This window comes from Pleurodeles waltl, chromosome 7 (assembly GCF_031143425.1).
Source record: "Pleurodeles waltl isolate 20211129_DDA chromosome 7, aPleWal1.hap1.20221129, whole genome shotgun sequence".
NCBI lineage: Eukaryota > Metazoa > Chordata > Amphibia > Caudata > Salamandridae > Pleurodeles > Pleurodeles waltl.
The window spans coordinates 1,284,363,765-1,284,385,528 of record NC_090446.1 but is presented as its reverse complement, the minus strand read 5'-3'; the positions used below and the strand labels follow the sequence as shown (position 1 = coordinate 1,284,385,528).

The 21,764-nt window shown below is 43.1% G+C and overlaps 1 protein-coding gene and 1 long non-coding RNA gene across 3 annotated transcripts in view; one reads left to right on the top strand and one right to left on the bottom strand.

The window, feature by feature from the left end:
- The window catches only part of LOC138246180 (uncharacterized protein ZSWIM9-like), a 135,849-nt gene extending 123,617 nt beyond the window's left edge, over positions 1-12,232 (top strand). The window contains exon 9 of one of the 2 annotated variants that reach the window (XM_069200504.1): positions 10,016-12,232. In XM_069200504.1, coding sequence (XP_069056605.1) covers positions 10,016-11,372 — 1,357 coding nt within the window. In that variant the 3' untranslated portion in view covers positions 11,373-12,232. The remainder of the gene's footprint in view (positions 1-10,015) is intronic. The other variant, XM_069200505.1, reaches the window with a different exon arrangement.
- Positions 12,233-16,675: 4,443 nt separating this feature from the next.
- LOC138247386 (uncharacterized) lies at positions 16,676-18,059 on the bottom strand. Its single transcript, XR_011194479.1, has 3 exons — positions 17,975-18,059; positions 17,353-17,472; positions 16,676-16,906 (listed from the first exon to the last, which is right to left on the bottom strand). It is a non-coding gene; the product is annotated as an uncharacterized lncRNA (long non-coding RNA).
- Positions 18,060-21,764: the final 3,705 nt, after the last annotated feature.

Genomic DNA, 21,764 nt, shown 5'->3' with positions numbered 1-21,764 from the left:
TGCCAACTGTATCAGCCCTACCACTTCTTTTGTGGCTTCGGCAGAGGTGCACCACACCGCCAGCCAATTTGACCTCCTGAAGGCACCCAGTAATTTTGCGGCCAAGATCAACAGGCTGCACAGTTCAATACGTTCCCCAGCAGCACCACCTACCAAACCCCTTTCACATGGCCTGCTGGTAAGAGTCAGGATCCCACGATTCTTGCTGGTTTGGCAAGCCATAACACCGGACAAGTGAATTCTGCAAATTATTCAGAATAGCCATGACCTGCCGTTCCTTGCTCTGCTGCCACACCTTCCACTGTCCTCACAGCAACTGATTAAGGACCATCTCTCTGTTTTGTAGCAGAAAGTGCAAGGACCATCTCTCGGTTTCTTAGCAGAAAGTGCAAGCCCTTTTGGCCTAAGGGGCTAACAGGAGGGTGCCCATGCCAGAAGTAGGACATGGTTATTCTCGGGCTACTTTCTGATGCCCATAAAGGATAAAGGCTTGCGTCCTGTCTTAGACCAGCATTCATTAACAAGTTCCTTGGGAAGAAGAAATTGAAAATAATCACTCTGGCTCAGGACTTATGTACCCTGGAGACCAGATAGTGGTGTTGGACCTGCAGGGTGCCAATTTCCATAAATCCATCAGTGTTCAAGAAAGTGATGGCGGTAATAGTAGCACACCTTCAGAGGTACCAATCTTCCTGTGCCTCAGTGACTCGCTGTTGAAGGCCAGCTCACTCCAGGCAGTCGCCGCCCACCTCTAGAATATGGTGAACCTCATGTGATCTTTGGGGTTTATTATCAATGTGCCATACTCACCCCTGACATCTTCTCAGATACTCCCCTCCTTCAAAGCCCTTCTGGACGCCATTCAGTTTCATGTCTTACCACTGGAGAAAAAAGAGTCCAGAACATTTGGGCTGTGATCCTCCTCTTTAGGCCTCAGTCCTGGCTTTCAGTGAGGTCAACTCCAAGGCTTCTGCCCCCTCAAATCCTGCTGGTCGAGCACGCCAGGTGGTATATGTGGGCCCTGCAGTGGAATCTGAAGTCTCAGTGGAGTCAACATCATGGGGACCTCTCCAACTATGTTCAGATTACAAAAGATCTGCAGTGGTGGTTACTGGACTGCGATTGGGTCAGTGGAAGACCCCTTTTCTTTTCCCACCCAGAGCCGACAGTGGTGACTAATGTGACTAATGCATCACTTATGGGTTGGGTAGGCCATCTGCGAGAGGTGGAAATCCGACACCTCTGGTATCTGGCTGAGGCCAGGGTCCCTATCAACCTTTTGGAGCTTAGGGCTATCTGCTTGGCATTGAAAGCCTTCCTTTCATCCATCAAGGGGGGGCTGATACAGGTGCTTATGGACAACACCACTGTCATGTAGTAGTGCAAAACACAGGACGGGGTGGGGTCACGGACCCCTGTGCTGGAGGGCCCTGTACATCCTGGAAATGACTTGACCACCAAGGAATTTTCTTGTACTTGAAACACCTAGCAGAATCGTTGAATGCGAGTGTGGACAAGCCCAGCTTTCAAAGCCTAGCGGATCACGACTGGCAGATAAACCCAGAGGTGGCATGAGGTATTTTCTCGCAAATGGGGAGAACATTTGCTCGATCATTTCGCCACTGCCAAGAACACACAGTGTCTGCACTTCTGAGTGTTGGAGTTTCAGAGGTGTCTTTTGCACAGAGACCCGTTCAGCCTTTGATGGAACTCTGGGTGCCTGTATGTCTTCCCACCAATACCAATCCTGCCTGAATGCTTAAAAAGAGCAAGACCAGCTGGGCCCAAGAAATCCTGATGGCCCCAGTTTGAATATGGTATCCAGAATTCCTCGGCTTGAGTGTCTGTCCTCCCAATAGGCTGCTGCGCTGGGAGGAGCTGCTGTCCCAGCAGCAAGGCAGGGTTCTGTACCCAGGCCTTCGCAATCTCCACCATCAGTCATGCTTGGAGATTGAGCAGTGACAGCTGTACTCTTTTGAACTTCCTCCAGAGGTGGCTGATGTTATCCGGTCAGCCAGGCATCCCTCTAAAAGCTGCATAAACCTGTTGTTGGGACATATTTGTGGCTTGGTGTTTTCTTGTTTTATTTGGCCCTAGCTGGGCATAGTTACAAGGTACCTGTGCAGCTTCGCACCTTCAAAACAGTGCACCTCACCGCTGTAATATTGGCACATTCTGGTTTTCAGACACGGGCGTCCTTCTTGCCCAGAGTTGTAATGCTGTTTCACATCAGTCAAGACATCACCCCACTGGTTTACTGTGCTCCGTCTCACCCATCCAAGGAGGGGGTGAAACTCCACCATTTGGACCCCAAGAGAACTCTCAACGTTTATATTGATAGTACCAAAGACCACTGGGTGGACCATCAGAGAGTCCCTGTCCTCCACATTGGTCAGGTGGCTTTGTGGGGTTCCTCCATACTTTCAAGAAGCACTACTGTCTGGACAGTCTGATTTACTGAGAGGGGCACTTTCCCAATCAGCTCTGCAAAGACTTTTTAGTTTGAATCCATCCATAGAAGCACCTCAAAACAGGTACTGCTTTGGTATTTATTCAGAAGGTGAGGATTCAGCGGCTAGAAGTCTCTATCAGAAGAACAGATTCTGGTAGAGACTATCTAGCCGTGGATTCCTCACCGACCCTCCCATCCTCCCCGTTCTGTGGTTGGATGCTATCCATTAGTAAGATCCCAAGTCTAGGAATATGCACACTGGTCACATTAATTGGTTTTTAGGGCTCTGCTTCGGGCCATGGACATGCGGAATCAAGACGTCAGCGTGTGGGAGCGGTGCCTATACAGGCTTCGCATGTCACTTCCGTAGATTAGCGTGCGGGAGTGGCGTCTATATAGGTTCTGCATGTCATTTCCAGAGAGGAACATCATCTGTGTGGAGCTGCACGGCATCACCTACTGCCATTTAAAGGTACTGCTGAAAAGTTCCCTGATCCAGTCAGATGCCTGTGGAATATTCAAAAAGTGAGGAATCTGTGGCTAGATAGTCTGTACTGGAAAGAGCATTACCAAAGGTAATTAACTTATTTATTAAGACTAAACGTTACTTTGATGAAAAATGCAATGTTAAAAATTGTTGCTTTTGATGTTGGCAATTTTGTAATTATAAGAAATCCAAAAAAAAAGTTGTTGAAGGATTGTCAATAACAGTGCCCCCACAGGGGTGATGAAAGTAGTGTGTGATTTGCTGCTATTAGAAAATTAGGAGTGGTGGAATAAAAGTGATGTTATATGTTTGACTAACAATCACGCTGCCAACATGTCCAGTGGACAAGATGATTCAGTTTACCTATTGGTAATGATGAAAGAATGTGTGCTAAGAATGGAGTTTGAGCATTTTACCTAGTGGTAATGATGAAAGAATGTGTGGTAAGAATGGAGTTTCCAGCTATGGTAATACATGTTCTCCAATTGAGAACATAACTGATTTGGGCCATGGTTCATCAAATGGTTCATGCAGTAAAGCATTCAAAAGAACAAAACTGCCGAACAAGTTCAGGGACTCCATAATGTATTAATTCTTGTTTTATTTATGTGCCAATTCTTCACTTTCTTAAGGAGGGAGCGGTTGTATGGGGTCATCCAGTAGGTTCTCTATTCTTTACAGCAGTTCATTATTATTTACCTTTATTAGTGTGTTAGCATCATGCTAAAACGTTAATATGTAATTTAGAACTCTGTTGTTAGCCATTAGGACGACAAATGGGCAAGACAGCGTCTCCCAAAGAGGATTGGTTTTGTGTGCTCTGTGGAATCTGTTATTCTGGTATCTCACATAACATTGCTTAGATCATACCTCCCATTGGTGGCGTCCTCCTTTCTACAGCCAGAAATTAGGGTTCCATTTATCAATCCAATTTCTGATGACCAGCAGTTCTGTCTCACTAGGATTCAGTTTTAAGACAATTGTTACCATCCAAGAGCAAACAAAGCTCAAAATTGTATGCCTTTTGGTGCACGTCACGCATTGAGCAACATCCTCTCACTGTTATATTTGACAGTGACTCAGGGACTCTACAGAACACATGGTTCACATAAACAAAACTTTGTTGAAGATCCCACATGCATTATGAGTAAAGGGTGACTAGAAGCAGGCCAAGTAATCCTTTAATCTTATGAATTTGGCAAGAGTCATATAAAAGATGTGGGATAATTCTGTTATTCTGTCTAGGAACCAGTCAGGTATGGCGTGGGAAATGGAAGTGAAAGATTTGTTGTTTGATAGGCAGAAAAGCCTACTAACAGTTGATGGCAAGATTGATGCACTACTACATTGATGGATCATGTAAAAGAGGCCACGTTATCACATTATGCGTATTAACATGAATTTTGGGTGTCTGAGAATCTCACAGTACCGGGAGGTTGGAACATTTAATGGAAAACAGGTTAACAGAGTTGGCAGACTGTTCTTAACTCTTGGTGCTATTTGTGTAGGAAAGGGCTTATTCCAAGACTCCTTCTGTGGTTTTGCCCTATACCCCTAGTACCTCGCCTGTTAAACTGTTGAGCTCGACCTACAATTTTAAGATAGGTAGTGGGTGCTAGCGACTTGATACTCAGGGGTATAATTCTATCCATCTTTCCTGATTTTTTTTTTTGTGATTATTATAATCTTTTTGTAAAAAAATTATTTTTTATTTTTATTTTTTATTATACTGGTGGTGCAGGAAGCTTGGAAGACTTTCACTAATGTCAAGAACATACTACAACAGCTGAAGTGAAACTAAGCTATGTTGTATCTAGCCCAAATCAAGGCCATCTACAAGGGGAAGGCACATTCTTTTGGACATCTGCAAGTGGCTATGTCCTTTCTCAATTGGGGTGATCCATAAGGTTGACTATACTGCAAAAGCATCCTCTGCCTGTAGAGTTATTACATAAGGCCCTTTCATTCTCTAGAATGTCTTTATCATACAGTCACTGGTGTTTAGTGCTGTAGGAAAGTATTTTATTTTCCTCTTGTCAGGGAGGTTAGAATTTGACTGTACTCAAACTGGTACTACCATTTCATATTAGTTATGATTTGCATATTGTTTTTGTATCTGATGGCTCTGCGACTGTTTAGTATTTTCAGGCTTGCCTGTGATGCGTGCTGTAAGTCTTGCCTACTGTATATCCTTTTCTGTTGGGTGTTGGATCCCCATTCTGCTTTTTGTTACTGCCAGGGTGTCAACCTTGTTCCACCATTTTGTGGCAATGTCGCTAGCTAAACATAGGGTGGAAAAATGTTGGAGGGATGGCCCGACCGACCACTTCCCAATCTCCAATTAAAGAGTGGCATACAAATCTAATATAATGAAGCATTTGGCACATGGCTACCACCTCGCAACCTTGAGACTCTTTATACAGGGAGTGCAGAATTATTAGGCAAATGAGTATTTTGACCACATCATCCTCTTTATGCATGTTGTCTTACTCCAAGCTATATAGGCTCGAAAGCCTACTACCAATTAAGCATATTAGGTGATGTGCATCTCTGTAATGAGAAGGGGTGTGGTCTAATGACATCAACACCCTATATCAGGTGTGCATAATTATTAGGCAACTTCCTTTCCTTTGGCAAAATGGGTCAAAAGAAGGACTTGACAGGCTCAGAAAAGTCAAAAATAGTGAGATATCTTGCAGAGGGATGCAGCACTCTTAAAATTGCAAAGCTTCTGAAGCGTGATCATCGAACAATCAAGCGTTTCATTCAAAATAGTCAACAGGGTCGCAAGAAGCGTGTGGAAAAACCAAGGCGCAAAATAACTGCCCATGAACTGAGAAAAGTCAAGCGTGCAGCTGCCACGATGCCACTTGCCACCAGTTTGGCCATATTTCAGAGCTGCAACATCACTGGAGTGCCCAAAAGCACAAGGTGTGCAATACTCAGAGACATGGCCAAGGTAAGAAAGGCTGAAAGACGACCACCACTGAACAAGACACACAAGCTGAAACGTCAAGACTGGGCCAAGAAATATCTCAAGACTGATTTTCTAAGGTTTTATGGACTGATGAAATGAGAGTGAGTTGATGGGCCAGATGGATGGGCCTGTGGCTGGATTGGTAAAGGGCAGAGAGCTCCAGTCCGACTCAGACGCCAGCAAGGTGGAGGTGGAGTACTGGTTTGGGCTGGTATCATCAAAGATGAGCTTGTGGGGCCTTTTCGGGTTGAGGATGGAGTCAAGTTCAACTCCCAGTCCTACTGCCAGTTCCTGGTAGACACCTTCTTCAAGCAGTGGTACAGGAAGAAGTCTGCATCCTTCAAGAAAAACATGATTTTCATGCAGGACAATGCTCCATCACATGCGTCCAAGTACTCCACAGCGTGGCTGGCAAGAAAGGGTACAAAAGAAGGAAATCTAATGACATGGCCTCCTTGTTCACCTGATCTGAACCCCATTGAGAACCTGTGGTCCATCATCAAATGTGAGATTTACAAGGAGGGAAAACAGTACACCTCTCTGAACAGTGTCTGGGAGGCTGTGGTTGCTGCTGCACGCAATGTTGATGGTGAACAGATCAAAACACTGACAGAATCCATGGATGGCAGGCTTTTGAGTGTCCTTGCAAAGAAAAGTGGCTATATTGGTCACTGATTTGTTTTTGTTTTGTTTTTGAATGTCAGAAATGTATATTTGTGAATGTTGAGATGTTATATTGGTTTCACTGGTAATAATAAATAATTGAAATGGGTATATATTTGTTTTTTGTTAAGTTGCCTAATAATTATGCACAGTAATAGTCACCTGCACACACAGATATCCCCCTAACATAGCTAAAACTAAAAACAAACTAAAAACTACTTCCAAAAATATCCAGCTTTGATATTAATGAGTTTTTTGGGTTCATTGAGAACATGGTTGTTGTTCAATAATAAAATTAATCCTCAAAAACACAACTTGCCTAATAATTCTGCACTCCCTGTAGTTGCCTGGTGAAGAGAGATGAGGATCCACAATAAAGAATGATGTATGAGAGAGCATGACGTTGTTAAACCAGTTCTGAAAACTTGGGATAGGATTACCTTCTTAAGGGATGTATATTGATAATTGTCCAATGTAGTTGACCCTCGAGGATATGTCAGTGCCATATTTTGTCAGTGTTTCCATAGTTTGACGTGCTGTACCTGTCCGCCTGCATTGGTATTTGATTGTATCCACCATACTAATTGTTGATTATTAATTATTTGAAAAATGTTGATAATCTTTTTGTTTAAAAAAACAAAACAAAAAAGTGGTGGTGGAATGTGTAAATTCTACCTGCCAGAATGTTAAACCCTCCATAAGCCCCTTTAGATATTTATAAAGAAAGCTGCCAGTCCTGGAGAAGCGTGTGGATCACTGGGTTGAGCATACCTGTCAGACTGTACTGGTTTCCCCAGTTGTTGGGGCTCATGTCCTTGGGGTGCAAATGTCCATCTATGTTGCTATGTTTTCAGGATGTGATTGCGTGAGAGAAGTCCACACTACAGATGTATTTGTAGGCAGTTGGGATCGAGTCAGGACTGGCACCTAGAAATGCATACATATCTTTAAATCTTTTAACAAGGCCAAGAGCAATACACCCAATGCTTCTCGAGTACGGGGCCGGATTTATAAACAGTCCTGACAGACCAGCGGGTCGCAAAAGAGCTTTGCGTCAATTTCCAGCAGAATGGAAGAGGGCGTGTATCTGCCTGTTTTTTAAAACAACTTTTGTGGATCCAGAGGACACTAAAAGCTATTGTCCTCTATCTAGACTACCTATACCTGCTACAATTCTGGAGAATGCACTTAATTGAACACCTTTTATCATTCCTAGTTGTCCATAATATTCTAGATCCCTCTCAGCATGAATTCAAGCTGTTACACTGTACTGAGTCTGCATTAGTATTTGCCACTGAAGAGGTTCGTATGCAGGTGTACTCGGGAGGTAGGGCTGCATTGATTCTTCTCAATCTCTGCCGTGTTTGACACGGTCAACCATTCTCTGCTTGTCATATGGCTACAGAGTATCGGGATTGGGGGCGCAGCCCTTACCATCCTCAGCGCTTTTCTCTCTGATAGAGAACAAAGTGTGACTTTAGGAGATTTTGTCTTGAATCCTTTTTTCCTCCCTGTGGGGTGCCTCAGGGCTGATCATTGCCCCCCATGTTGTTCAACATTTACACCACCCCTCTGGCTAAACTTATCAGGTTTTACGGCTTTGTTGCTGTGGCATATGCAGATGACACACAGATAGTGGTGTCTATTTCACTTGATGTCGGTGAAGTATCCATTAACTTTAGAAACTGCCTTGCAATCATTGTTCTATGAATGCAAGAGAATTGCTTAAAGTTAATCTCTGAAAAGACAGAGGTTATCTTATTTGGCTCTAATACTTCATTCTGGAGACTACTGCAGCAAACTCTATTTGGGTATCCAGAAACTACTACAATTAAAGCTCCAATCACTTCAAAATACAGCTTCTCAGCTACTGCAAAATACCTAAATATATGTCCATCTCCAAAGGTATTCAGGACTTACATTGGCAGCCAATCAACGAACGAGGGAAATTCAAGGCCTTTTGCATGGCCCATAAGGCACTGTATTAGTGAAGGCCCATCTTAATTCCAGGAAACCTTTTCTTGCCATGTACCCTCTCGTAAACTAAGTTCAGGCACCTCCAATTTGGTGGTAGTTCCCAAAATAAAAAGTTAGATGGGGAGGGAAGCTTCTCTTTCTGATCATTTAGACTCTGGAACACTCTGCTCCTTGCCCTCGGATCTCAATCTAACAGAATATCCCTCAGAAAAATGCTTAAAATATGGCTCTTTTCTATTCACATCAACTAGTTAAACTTCTCATTACTGGGCGAATGCTAGCACTACGATGCCTCTGTACTTGGACGCTTTACAAAACTTACTTAGTTTACATTTCCGGTCTGGTCCGACTGCAGATCTTCATTTATCCTTTTCTTCTTAGGTCTTTATACTCTTCTTTTCATGTATGCCTGGTGTACTGTTCTGATGCTTTCCTGAGTGGGAGGCTTGTTTTATTTTAAAATGTATGAATTTCCTAAGTGTTGAAATGCCAAACCCCTGCCTAGGCTATTCTCCTCTAGTCAGCCTGCCATCATGGCATCTTACTGAGCAACCAGAATATTTATGAGTGTGGCTTATGGCTAAGTAGATTGCAATTAATCTGAAACTGGAGTTACTATACGTGATATAAATGGACATTGCAAGTGAACCTACTCAGTCAAATATGTCAAGTTGATATATTTGGAGGCTACAACGTTCTTTACAAAGCATTAATGCCCTGAGGAAGTTTACATGCTGTGAACGAAACGTGTTGGCAGTTTTCTGTTGTATGGAAGAAAATAAAGGCTGCACAGGAAGCAACTTGTTTGGATAACTCAACTCATTGTGAGAACTTTTGTTGGGGCCCCCGAATAGCATTACAAAGACTTTGGACCTTTATGGGTTGCACCTTGGGAGCGGTAAGTGCCTTGGTTTGGGGCACGACAGCCCAAAATACTTGGGTGAAGGTGGAGGTGCAGATGGACTATTTGACTTGCAGCTCTGTTTGGATGATTTTTGCCTGCCTTCAGATTGTCACTTCACAGAGCTGTGCAACTCTCTTTATTTAGGAGGGCGTATCTTGAACTGTGTTGATAGTGCTCCTTTTATGTTAATCTATAATTTCTTGTTATTTTAATTGTTTGACTCTGTAATTTGTCTTTTTGCCTTATTTTAGATGTGCAGGATCTCACTTTTTGATAAGTGGTTTTCATGTGCATTGATTAACAATCATTTTTTAATTTTGTTGTGTATTCTCCACCTATGAGTGTCCTGCTTTCTCTAGGCTAGGGAGCACTTTATCAGTTGTAAAATAAATAAAATGAGGCATGTTTAGCACAGGTAGTGCAGGAAAGACCTTCTGTTGCTGTTGTCTACGCTCTCTTTCTATGTCATTCTGTTTCCAGTGATTATTCCAATTTCTATCATTTGCGGCTGTGTGCAAGGCGTTTCTCAAGTTTTCTGTCCTGTTTCCCTTGCAGGTCGCTAAGTGGAAATAAGAACTGCAGTGCCAAGGTCGTCCTGAACATCAGCCAGAACAAAGACTGTCTTGTGGTCACTGAGTGCCAGTCCACTCATAACCATGTCCTCTGTCCCATCAAGTTCAACTCCTACAAGAAGGGCTTCTTGCTCTCCAGTCGATGCTTGCCTGTGCACGTCACCAACATCATCTCCAGGCAGTTCCTAGAGCTTCGAGACGTGAAACGTCTGCTATCTAACTGCTCTGCGCAGGAAACCGACATCCTGGAAATACTCAATGCATTGAAAATGCTCTTTGCTGAAGATCCCTTAACTAAAGTAAAGCTGGTGTTTATGGAAGACACTGCTACTGTCAAAATGGTCTACTTTCAAACTAGTGAGATGTTGCGCTTTTGCCAGCGTTTACCAAGTGCTCTGTTCTTTGACCGGATTTTGGACTTCAATGACGAGTTTGACCTTTATACAGTTCTCTGCTTGGATGGAGATGGCCTTGCACGTGAATGCGCTCACTGTCTGGCACGGAGGGGAATACCTGGCATTCTCCACGGAACCTTAGCATCTCTGCTGCAGATAACACCAGAGTTAAAACACAAAGTGCAGCACATAATTGTTGGAGTAGAAGTCGATGAGCTGAGTGCCATCCAGCAGGTTCTACCTCAGTCCAGAGTGTGGATTTGCCGCCATCAGGTCCTGGAGACCCTAACTAGAAAAGCCCGTGAGTTAGGGACTTTATGTGATGAACGGGTTCAACCTCTGCTCTGTGAAGTAGTCCAATCCATGTCAATTGATTGTTATCATAGAGCAGTGAAAAAGCTAAAAGAAGTTGTCTCGGAACACTTTATGAACTACTTCTTGGAGCACTGGCACCCTCGCTCAGTGCTGTGGGCTGAGTTCTCCATTAATAGTACAAATAAAGGCATCAATACATACAGTGCTATCAAACAGCACCGGCAAAGACTAAGCTGGGCAATACGCCCTTTCCCCACTTTGGCTCAATGTCTTGAGGACTTACTGCAAATGCATGCTTCCAAGGTGGAGGTTGGCTTCTTTAATGATACACTAGTGGCCGCACGTTACCGGGAAGTTTGCCAGCCTGAGCAATCCCACCTTATTGAAGAGGAGTTGGCGTTGGCCAACCTCAGAACTTACGACATTAGTGAGAATATGATGAACTTTGTTCTCAATGATGGTGTGTCAAATTTTGTTATGGACCCTAAACTGATCTCTTGTAGCTGCTCCATCTACACCTCCAACCTGCTGCCCTGCCGGCACCTCTTTGCCACTCGGTTCATGACCGGGCAGGCTTTGGTTGATGCAAACCTTCTGGTTAAAAAGGAAGAGGCCACTGCTGTGCTATAACCACTGACCGCATTGGAAGAACAAATCTCCTTCCCAGGGAGTTTATCTTTGGGACACCATGGGCACTGAACTTCTGTTACCTTAGCTGAGAATATTGCGGACGATTTCTCACATTTCCTTGGCCAGGTGCGCTTTGCAATCCAAAAACCTGCAATCATTGTTTACATATTTTTCATTACTCTATCATGGTGGTGTCTTGCACTTTTCAGTAGTGGTATACATGCATAATTGTGCAATCTGAGTTTTGCAACGTCATTATGCTTGAAGAAAACGGGTTCAGACCTGAGCAGAAGTGATGGTATTACAAGTATTGTATCATTTTTTTTTTTTTTTTAACTCTGTGCCCATTTTAGTTATTCGTTTGGTTAAACCTCTGTTCTTTTTATGCTTGTGCACTCTTTTTTTTTTTTTTTTTAGTTTGATTAAATACTTATTAAAACGTTCTCAGACAGGTAATAAAGGCATACTTCAACACGCTGTACAATGTAATGCGTTAAATACTTGCCACTTTTGTAATTGCAGTCAAGTTAAGTCACATCATTAAGGAGAATGGCACACCTAGAGTCCACACGAAAGAATTCTCAAAGAGCATTTTAAACCTCTCAGGTCTTCAGAAGGTTGCAGAAAAATCCATGGGAGGTCAATGAGATAGTGTGTTCATCTTTGAGTCTGCTCTGCTTAAGAATCCGCCCTTTAACTTGTACGTTGGCAAGTCAGGAAATTAATGGGAAGAGCTTATGGGCCTGGCTCCATGAGTAAAAGCAGGAGCTGTCTTCCAAAGATAGACATAGATGGTACAGCAAAGGTCCTGTAAAACATGACAAATACTTTTTCAGATTAAAAATGAGTTAATTCTTGAACACTTGTTACTTTATTTAATACATTATGTTTTTATTGCTGCATTATTTGCTTAAAGCAATAGATCCTGCCTGTGTATTTCAACTCATTAAGTCTATTTTATTTGTAACAGTTTAGGGCTAATTATATTGTGTTTGACGACACTTTATTGTAGTGTGGGAAGCTGTGGATTTTGAACCCTAGCTCAGTCAACACCTAGGGAAACGTAGCATTTCTGCACATTTTTGAAAACTAGACACCTAGGGGAATCCAGGGTGTGAAGTCTTGCATGCCTATCACCAACTTTTCTTACCCAGCAGCCATTGCACACCTCAAACTTTAACAAAAAATGCACATTTTCTTCTCGTTTCTGAGGAAAACGTCTGGAGTCTGGGGGAGCCACAAAATTCCTACCACCCAGCATTCCTCCCCAAGTCTCTTGATACCGGCATATTTTTTCACTAACAAAAAATGACAACCCCGACCCCAAACCACCACCCCATACCCTTTTTTTTTTTTGCAGTGTGGGTAGTTATGGATTTTGGGCTCTGGGTCAGCCAGCACATAGAAAAACCTAACAAACCTGCACATTTTTTAAAACTAGACAACCAGAGGAGTCCAGTGGTGCATGACATGCGTGGCTCTCACCAGGTAATTTTATCAGTTACCCCTTGCAAACCTGAAACGTTTGCTTAAAACACACATTATTCTCCCAGCTCTGTAGCAAAAACATCTGAAATATGCAGGGAGCCTCAAAGTTCCTACCTCCCAATATTCTCCCAAGTATCCCTATAAAAATGCTCACTCACTTGTGTGGGTAGGTCTCTTAACTGCGATAGAAAAAGGCCTCAAATACAACATAGACTTATCACATTTTCACACTGAAATCTGAGCTTTTTTTAAATTTGGGTAGCTGTGGATTTTGGGCCCTAGCTCAGCAAGCACCTAGGGAAAGCTAGCAGAACTGCACGTTTTGTAATACTAGACACGTGGAGGTGCGAGGGTGGGGTGAGTTGTGTGGCTCTCACTTGGTAATTTTACCCAGAAGTCCTTGCAATCCTCAAGCTTGGCTAAAAACATATTTTTCTCATATTTCTGTGATATAAAGTTCTAGAATCTGCAGGGAGCCACACATTTTCTACCAACCTGAGTCGCCAGACATCTCTGAATAAGAATGGTATTCCACTTGTGTGGGTGAGACAAGAGACTGCCAAACAAAAGGCCCTAAAGCGATACTTTGGCTGCAGCATTTGGGTCCCCTCTGTGGCACCACCCATGCAAAACTATGAACTGCAGACATTTCTAAAAAGTAGACACCCATGGGATTCCATTGTGGTGTGCATAACGTGGTTCCCATGAGGTTGTATTACCCATAATGCCCTGCAACCCTCAAACTTGCACTAAAATCATGCATTTTCCTTACATGTCTGTGATAGAAATTCCAGAGTACTCAAAATTCCTACTACCTGGCGGTAACCCACTTATGTCCTTAAAAACGCTGCCCCACTCGTGAAGCTCGGCCTAGTGTCCGCTACAGAAACAAATGAAACCTAGGTCAGTGAGAGACTTTGTTGATAGTCAATTTGTGGATCTCCACAGAGTACAGTAATTTCCAAGACAAAATGTAAATACATGAGTAATCTTAGCCATTTACATACTTTCAAGTTTTGGAGGGCATTTTGGGAAAGTGAGTGTAATCAATGCAAGTTACACTCCCCTGCTCATCTCTGTGTTTAGTTTGAAAAAAAGAGGAATCTTACTAAAGGCATTCAGGCAGACAGAGAAGTTTCAGTTGGCCTGGTGGAGGACTTAGTGTCCACCATGCAGAGACTACTCTACCTGCCAAATTCAGAAATAACTGCCAAGCTGGCTGTCTTTTCAAAAACATTGGCAAGACCTGCCGTCCCAGCAGTTTGTCAATACTTTCTTATGTTTGGCTCACTTTCATTAACTTTTTTATTTTTTTTATTTTAAAAAACAGAATCCTAAAGCAGGATTGTCTTTTTGGAAAAATGCCCTTCTTGCCATGGGAGTTATCTCCCCTGTCGAGGGGGCAACTCCAAAGGCGAGAAGGCCATTAGACAGTGTTCACTGCTCCTAACCACCAAAAGTTTCCAGGCGGTGACAGGCATTGAAAATTGACCTGTATGTTCGCACATCCAAATTAGGTGGGTAGACATAGAAGTCAACCTCCTACGCCCCTTACTCAGTGTGTTGGAGGCGTGTAACCATGCCAAAGACTGATTAGTCTCTGCCATGCTTACACCAATGGTCTGTCCACATATAAATCTGGTGGGTGGACCATTATCTTGCCAGTAAGGATACTCAGTTGCTGTTGCAAAGGAATTTTCTTACCACCACAGATATCAATCTGGCACTAAGATTTTAAAGTTAATCCACCACTTAAATTGGTTGCTTTTGGTATCTCCAGAAATGCTAGCTTCAAAGAAAATTTATAATCACAGTATTTGAATTTTGAAGCCAAGACTATTAAAGGTGAGCCATAAAGGTGCATCAAGGTACCAACTGCTTTATGATCCATTCATATGCCATCCATGCACCACAAGCACGATTTTCATACCACCATCTTGGGACCGGTCAAACATATCAGTGCACTCACATCAATATACCACTGCCGTTCAAGGGCCCATTGCATTCATACACCACAGGACGGAATCCACATTCAAAACAACCTCTTGTAGCGTCCTCCCCTGCATGGGTACTCCCTATGACTGCGCCACAAACGGATCTGTAAATCACACATCTTTATTCTTCTGTGTGTACCGTGAACTCCAACATTCTAAACCAAGCTTTACTTTTATTCTATTCTAGCGATTCTGTCACACTGCTACAGAGTCTATTCAGAGCCAATAAGATTCCGTCATAAAACTTGCAAGACAATGCACCTCTTACCCAGTCATCCACCAACTTGCATACAAACATACCACAAACAAATCTTTATATGCATATATGCCCACACATGTTGACGGTGCCTCCTCAGCCTTCACAAATGGAAAAAAAAAGTTTGATTACATTTTACTACCTGGCAAGTGCCTGCCTTCGTCGACATTCTGAGCAATACCGAATGAGTGCCTATTGAGTCTTTTTTGTTTACGGCTTCAATGACAGCCACATGGGGCTCAGGAAGACATGTCTTTCATGCGCTTTTCGCATACTCACTGTGCTAAATCTATCTCCTTCCAGTTTGTGGATGCAAGTTAGACTGTGCTGGAGACTACCTTTCAAGGCCCACATTGCACAAAGTGAATGGGCAGATCTTCCTTTTAAACTGAGGTAAATTAGCTTGGAAAGATATTCCTGATTTCCCTAAAGAGCAGGTTCTAAACTACAAAGAACGTTACTTTTTGACACACAGGGTAGTCAGTACGAATGCACCATATGTCCTGTCCACTGTTATGTGCCGTACTGTCTGTAATGCACTGGTGATACTGCAAACTGAACAGCTACTATGTTCTGATGGAGGTTGAACATGACAAGCAGAACACGTCACCCATACTTGCAGTGCTGGGTGCAGATTTTTCTATAATGTATTGTGTGTTTGCAAAGCGCACTATCACTCAGGAAGGTATCCTGACGCAGAAGCAGTCAGGGCTGATCCATGGACTCTAGTTGAAGAGCCAAGTGTTCAGCTTTGTGCGGAAGGCAATAATTTTCGAGGCAGTGGATATGTGTTTTGTCTACTTGTTCCAGTCTTTCGGGGTAAGGTAGGATAAGTCACTAGTGCTGTTTTGGTGCTGCATATGCATGGAATGTGTGAGAGTCTGAGACTGGCTGAGCAAAGGTCTCTGTAAGGTTTCTGAAATCTGAGGTGATTTTGAGGTATGCTTAGCCAGTTCTGTATGTCAGGAGTTTGAAAAGAGCTGTGGATGGGGAGCCAGTGAAGCTGTTTGAGGTGCAGGGTGCATGTGTGGTGGGAGGCTGGCTGCTGTGTTTTGTATGGCTTGGAGTTATCTGTTTAGTTGAGTGAGATATTAATTCAAGTAATTAGGTGAGTGTGCTACTGATGAGGTTGAGTCCCTTTGTGAAGATGAAGTGATCCCGTTTGTGGATGCAAGTTGGCGGTGCCCATGGTCCTTCAACCGAGTAAGCATATCTACCTGTGAAACTAATGCAAACATGTTGGGAAAGACTGCCTCAGTTCCCTAATGAGCACTTCAAAAACTACTAAAGACTTTTTGCCACACAGGGTATTCCAGGAAAATGTGGCTTTTGTTCCATCCACATTATGTGCAGTGTGGTGACTGTAATCAGGGCCACTGGCATTATCCAATTGTGCGGCCGCATAATCTGTCATCTGCCATATAAACTACAGAGTTGAACTAAAAAACTTGTGCCTAGCTTAAATGGTTCACAAGTTACTAAACTAATCCATCATGGATTGTAGTGAATATGTACATGAGAAGAGTGGCCAGGGCACACCCGTATCGTAGAGCCAGATAATGTTCAGGAATTAAGTAGATGTCTGTTCAGGAAAGATGATGTATAGGAATTTATTATGGATGGAAGTAGGTAGTCAGAGTTTCAATCACAAAGACTACGTTGTACAGTATGTCCATGTATCCAGAACAGCCAGATGAAAATGAATGGTCAGAGTTACAATCAGATGACCACATATAACAAAAAGTCCATACAGCAAAACAGCCAACACGTGCTTCGTCTTCAAGACTTTGTCAAGGCTGTGAAAACATAGATGAACAACATATACAAATCGGTCAGTGGACATTGTACAAGGAGTAATCATACATCTCAATCCTTTTAGTTAAGAGGTGGGGAAAGATAATCAGAGAATATGTGCACAAGTGTATAGTATTATGACGTAACTTATACCGAGGGATGCGTCAAGTAGATGTGAAGAAAGATAAAACATGAGAGTGCCAAGCAGATCCCGTGAACAGCTGGTCAAATCAAGTTTAAAAAGGAGGATAGCCGAGTCAACCAGGAGTACGATAGACAGGCAAATCATGCGAGGTAATATGATCATGAATAAGACTCCAGAATGGGAAAAAGTGCACGTGCATCTCAATGTGAAGGAAAAGTAATTCTAATAGTACACGCAAGGGTGTATGGTGTGCTGAGATGTGAGTAAAAGTCCAGGTGTGCGTAACAAATGGGGGTAAGATACCTTTGGAAGTGTGCAACGTATATATAATTACGGTTGAAGCATTGAACGAGCTGAATGAAGTCATGGATCTCTAGGTGAAGTCAAATAGCGCTGGTGAGATCAGTGATGGCCATGATAAACCTGGGGTAAAAAGAGCAATAAAGCAATTAGTGCCTAGGTGGGTAATGGACGGCAAGATACAATGTTGGCTGAAGAGGTAAGTGCCCCATATAAGTATCACGGGAAAGCCGATTAAAATGCCCTGTAAACGAGTATAGGTGAGCAGTGTAAGTTTTAACGAAATATCGCTATAAATCAAAGCTCGGCACAGCAGAGTAACTGAGCCGGAGCCTGCCCGACAGGCGTTGCTTGTAAAGCGTGAGAACCGCAATGTTCTAATTGCCGTTTAAAAGTTAGTCAAGGTGCTCGGGCAAAACGAGAAGTGTACAGAATAAACGTGAATACAGCCGGCAGTGTTAATTTAAGTATACAGCGCGGCGCTCTGTACCGTTACAGTACCAGTGTGGAGCATGATGTATGCGCCAAGACCGGAAGGTCTAAAGTAAAAAGTTAAATAGCGCGCCGATTCCCCGTGAGGGGGAGTAGGTAGTGTAGCAAACCAGCAGAGCTGGTAGTGTCTTACCTCATGTATTGGAGAAAACAACCCGTGCCGGTCGGGATTTAGCAGTGTGTAAGCCAGCGTGTGTGTTTGCCCTTTTTAAAGGCTGTGCTCAGTAAGAAAAGCTGAGTTGAAATAGAAAGGACTTAAAGTGGAAAGAGAGGAGATTGTAAAGCCCAAATGTGGGGGCCATTTTGAGACGGAGTGAGCCCTCATAAAGAATAGTAATGCCAGCAAGAAATGTGGGGGCCAAAGGAAAAAAAAAGTGTAAAGGTCAAACGTAGAAGTAGTGAGAATGAGTAAAAAGGATCACATGTAAACTGTTGGAATTACAACAATAAACTGTTAGATGTAAACTGATAGAATTACAGCAATAAAATTGTTTAGAACAATAAATGAAAAGTGGACACAATGGTAAACACGATGTATCAACATGTAAAACAAGGCCCAACATCATGGCAGAGATGGAAAGGGGAAAGGAAGCACCTTGTATGTCAAATGGCTTTCTCGAAGTAGAGTAACTGCAGTTGTTACAGGCCAGCAATAAATATAGAAATATACCATAGTGTCTGGAGTGTGTTGTAATGAGTATTGTATTCTACAGGATGTTAGAGAAAGGTGTATAGATCTTTGTCCACATGTACACATCATGCCTATCACAGAGCTTGACTGCCAGCAGTTCGTGAAACGCAACGAGGTGCTTGTAGGAAGCTGCCCTGGTGTGTGGTAAGCACCTATGGTGTTATCACCTTATACCAGGTCCAGGTATCCCCTATTAGTGAAGTGTAGGCAGTGTCTAGGAAGTCCGGGCTCTCTAGAGGTAGCTGTGGATGAGCAGCCAAAACTTATTGAGGAAAACATGCAAACCTTATGCAATACCATTATAGTGTCACTGCGCGATCACACATGAAAGAACCACAGTGTTACCAACAAAAAAAACAAGCATTGGCAAAGCCAATAGGTTTCGCCTATGTAACATCTTTTAGCTTTGTTATTCTTTTATATTATATTTTTATTGCAGTCTAACAGGCCAGATTTGACCACATCACATTTGTTTTTGTTTTTTTTACTTTGAGGCAAGTTCCACATCAGCTCAACTGCTGTGCAACATGTGAAAAAAATTGACAAAGCTAATAGATTTTGCATGGGCGAAACCTATTGGCTTTGACAATGCACTTAAGTTTTTATTTTGTTTCATTGCAAGAGATTTCGCAAACACAGAGCAAGCGATGTGCAGGCGAAACCTAAAATTGATTCTGGTGCCCATGTAAAGCGCTCCAAAGCCCTCTGGCCGAGTTTGTGCTACATAAAGCTACAAGAAAATCAGATATTCATTTCATCCAGCTTCTTCCAACCTGAGCAGCAAGCGCCTTTAAATATCGTTGTTTTCCTGCTGGAGTGCATGAGTTATCCAAGACACCAGAAGTTTTCTTTATAAAATGGTGGCATGCTAACCCCCTCACAATATTAGCATACAAGAGTTAAAACTATTGGCTTTGTCAGTGTTCGCATTGCTAATGCTAGAGTGAGGCTGCTGTGATTTGCCATAACTATTTTTTTAGCCTCGAATGTTAACTCAGTGTCGCAGCAATTAATGATAATGTTAAGGGTGTGCGTGATCCCACCTTTTGGGACCCCTCAGATTCTTGCTGTTGTGCAAATGATATCTAATCGCCGTGACGATCCTCGTTGGTGTTAGAAAGACCAGGTCACGCCGTCATGGTGGGGGAGACCTCCTTAGGGGCCACGTGTTCAATTTACAGAAAGTATGGCATTTTACATTTACCAGCATGTGAAGACATGCTTGCAGGAAAAACCTAGTAATTGCATTTTCACAGCCGGTTTTCAAACAGCAGCACGTTATCAGAACAAGGTAAACATGTTCCGTGTCAAAACATAAGAAAGTAGCCATTTATAAAACAACCTTGATCAGAGGGACAACATGATGCTTTGAAGTGAAGAGGAGGTAATTACCACTACATGACAGTTTGCGCAGCCATCAACCGATTTACATTTGCGCTGAACTCAAGCCGGAGGCAGGCAAATTGTGGAGCGCAAAAATGATTATGCAAAAGATTGGTGTTTGCACCATGAACAATGAGGCAACCCCGCCCTCCCGCCACCGGAACACATGCAGACCCTATTCTTCAAACCAGGTACAAGTCTCGGTGGGACAACATCCTGCGATTGTGGGCAAATCACTCAATCTCTCCGTGTCTAAAAATGAATGCGTTCATGTGTTATGTAACTGGCTCCTCGTGTAAAGCGCTCGGACACCTTCAGGTTGGGTTCGCGCTACATTAAAGTGCAAAAAAAAATAATTAAGTGCAATAAATGTATTTGTTTATTTTTAGCGCTTAACACCTCTGGTTTTGTGAACCATCCACGCAATATGAGGTGGCAATATGAGGTGCTTGTCCAGTATTGACAAAACAAAATATCTACGGCAGTTGCCTAATACTTCAAAGCCTCACAGAGCATGCTGCTCATGTAAAGCACTGCAACACCTTCATTTGAGTTTCCACTACATAATGAGCCTAGAGCAAGCTCGAGCTTCCATCTGAAGTGCTTGTTATGTATTTATGATGAAAAGACTCAACAGCAGTTTGCGCTCTCATATTTCAGTTTACATGGTATCACTAATCTTCCTTGATGGTGTAAAGTGCTGAAATACCTTCGGTTGTGTTGGTGCTACGTAATGCACCTACTAAGAACACATTCTTTCATCTGCAGTGCTTGTTCTGTATTGACGAAAAAATCGGGACGACAGTTGTCTGGCACTGCATTAATTAACACAAACTGTAACAACAATTAAAGTAGATAAAATCATCCCTTTAACGCCCCACGGAGCATGCTCATGTAAAGATGACAGCACAAACAACGGTCAGTGTGAAAGGTAAAGCAGCACATGGATGTCGGCGAAGGATGGCCATGAAATAAAAAAAATTTAAAGTACCTCGAAGCGTGCGGCTAGCGGAAGGAAAGTGACTGCCAGCCACTTATCGCCGACCGGAAAGAGTACTTCGTCCGAAGTCCAGGAAAAAGCCGAAGCCGACTGAAAGAAGACGTGCAGCCTGATGACGTCAGAAGCTGCAGCTGACCAATAATAATCAAGAAAAGGAGAGTGATTGATGAAAACTACCAATGGTTAGTAACAGGACGACTGTGGGTGGGCTGAAAGGTCCTTTTAAGATTTCTTTTTTCAAATACAAAAGATTTCGCCACAGCGCAAGCGAAACCTAAAAAGGGTACTTTATTATGGTAACCCAAATACTAGAATACTAATAGAGAGTCCCCCAACTGGAGGTAAGTAAACACACTAATTATAGACACGTTAGCAGTCAGTAAAGAGCATAAAAGCAACGAGCATTGGCAAAAGTATTAGAAAACAGTGTAGGCCCTAGGGGAGGGCCAAACCATATACTACATAAGTGGAATGCGAGATACAGCCCTCCCCCCCCCCCCAACCTTCCCCTAAGGATGTGGAATTGTTGGAGGGGAGATGGGGGAACTAGGAACCCCAAGAGGCGAGTACCAGGGTGACCCCCCAGCGACCAGGAGAGCAGAGATAAGTACCTGGTTTTCCCCAATCCCAACAGGAGGACTTTGGAAAGGATTGTGCAAGACCCGGCCCAGACTCTTAAGAACCCTAAGGAGGATTCCGGCAGAAAAGGACCTGCAAAGGAAGGGTACCAAGTCCAGTTCGTGGTGGAGTGTCCGGTTGTGCCAGGAGCCACTACCCACCTTTCTGTGGAAGCAGGACCAGGTTGATCGGGGACGAAGACCAGTTGTGCAGCACAGGAGCTGAAGAGGA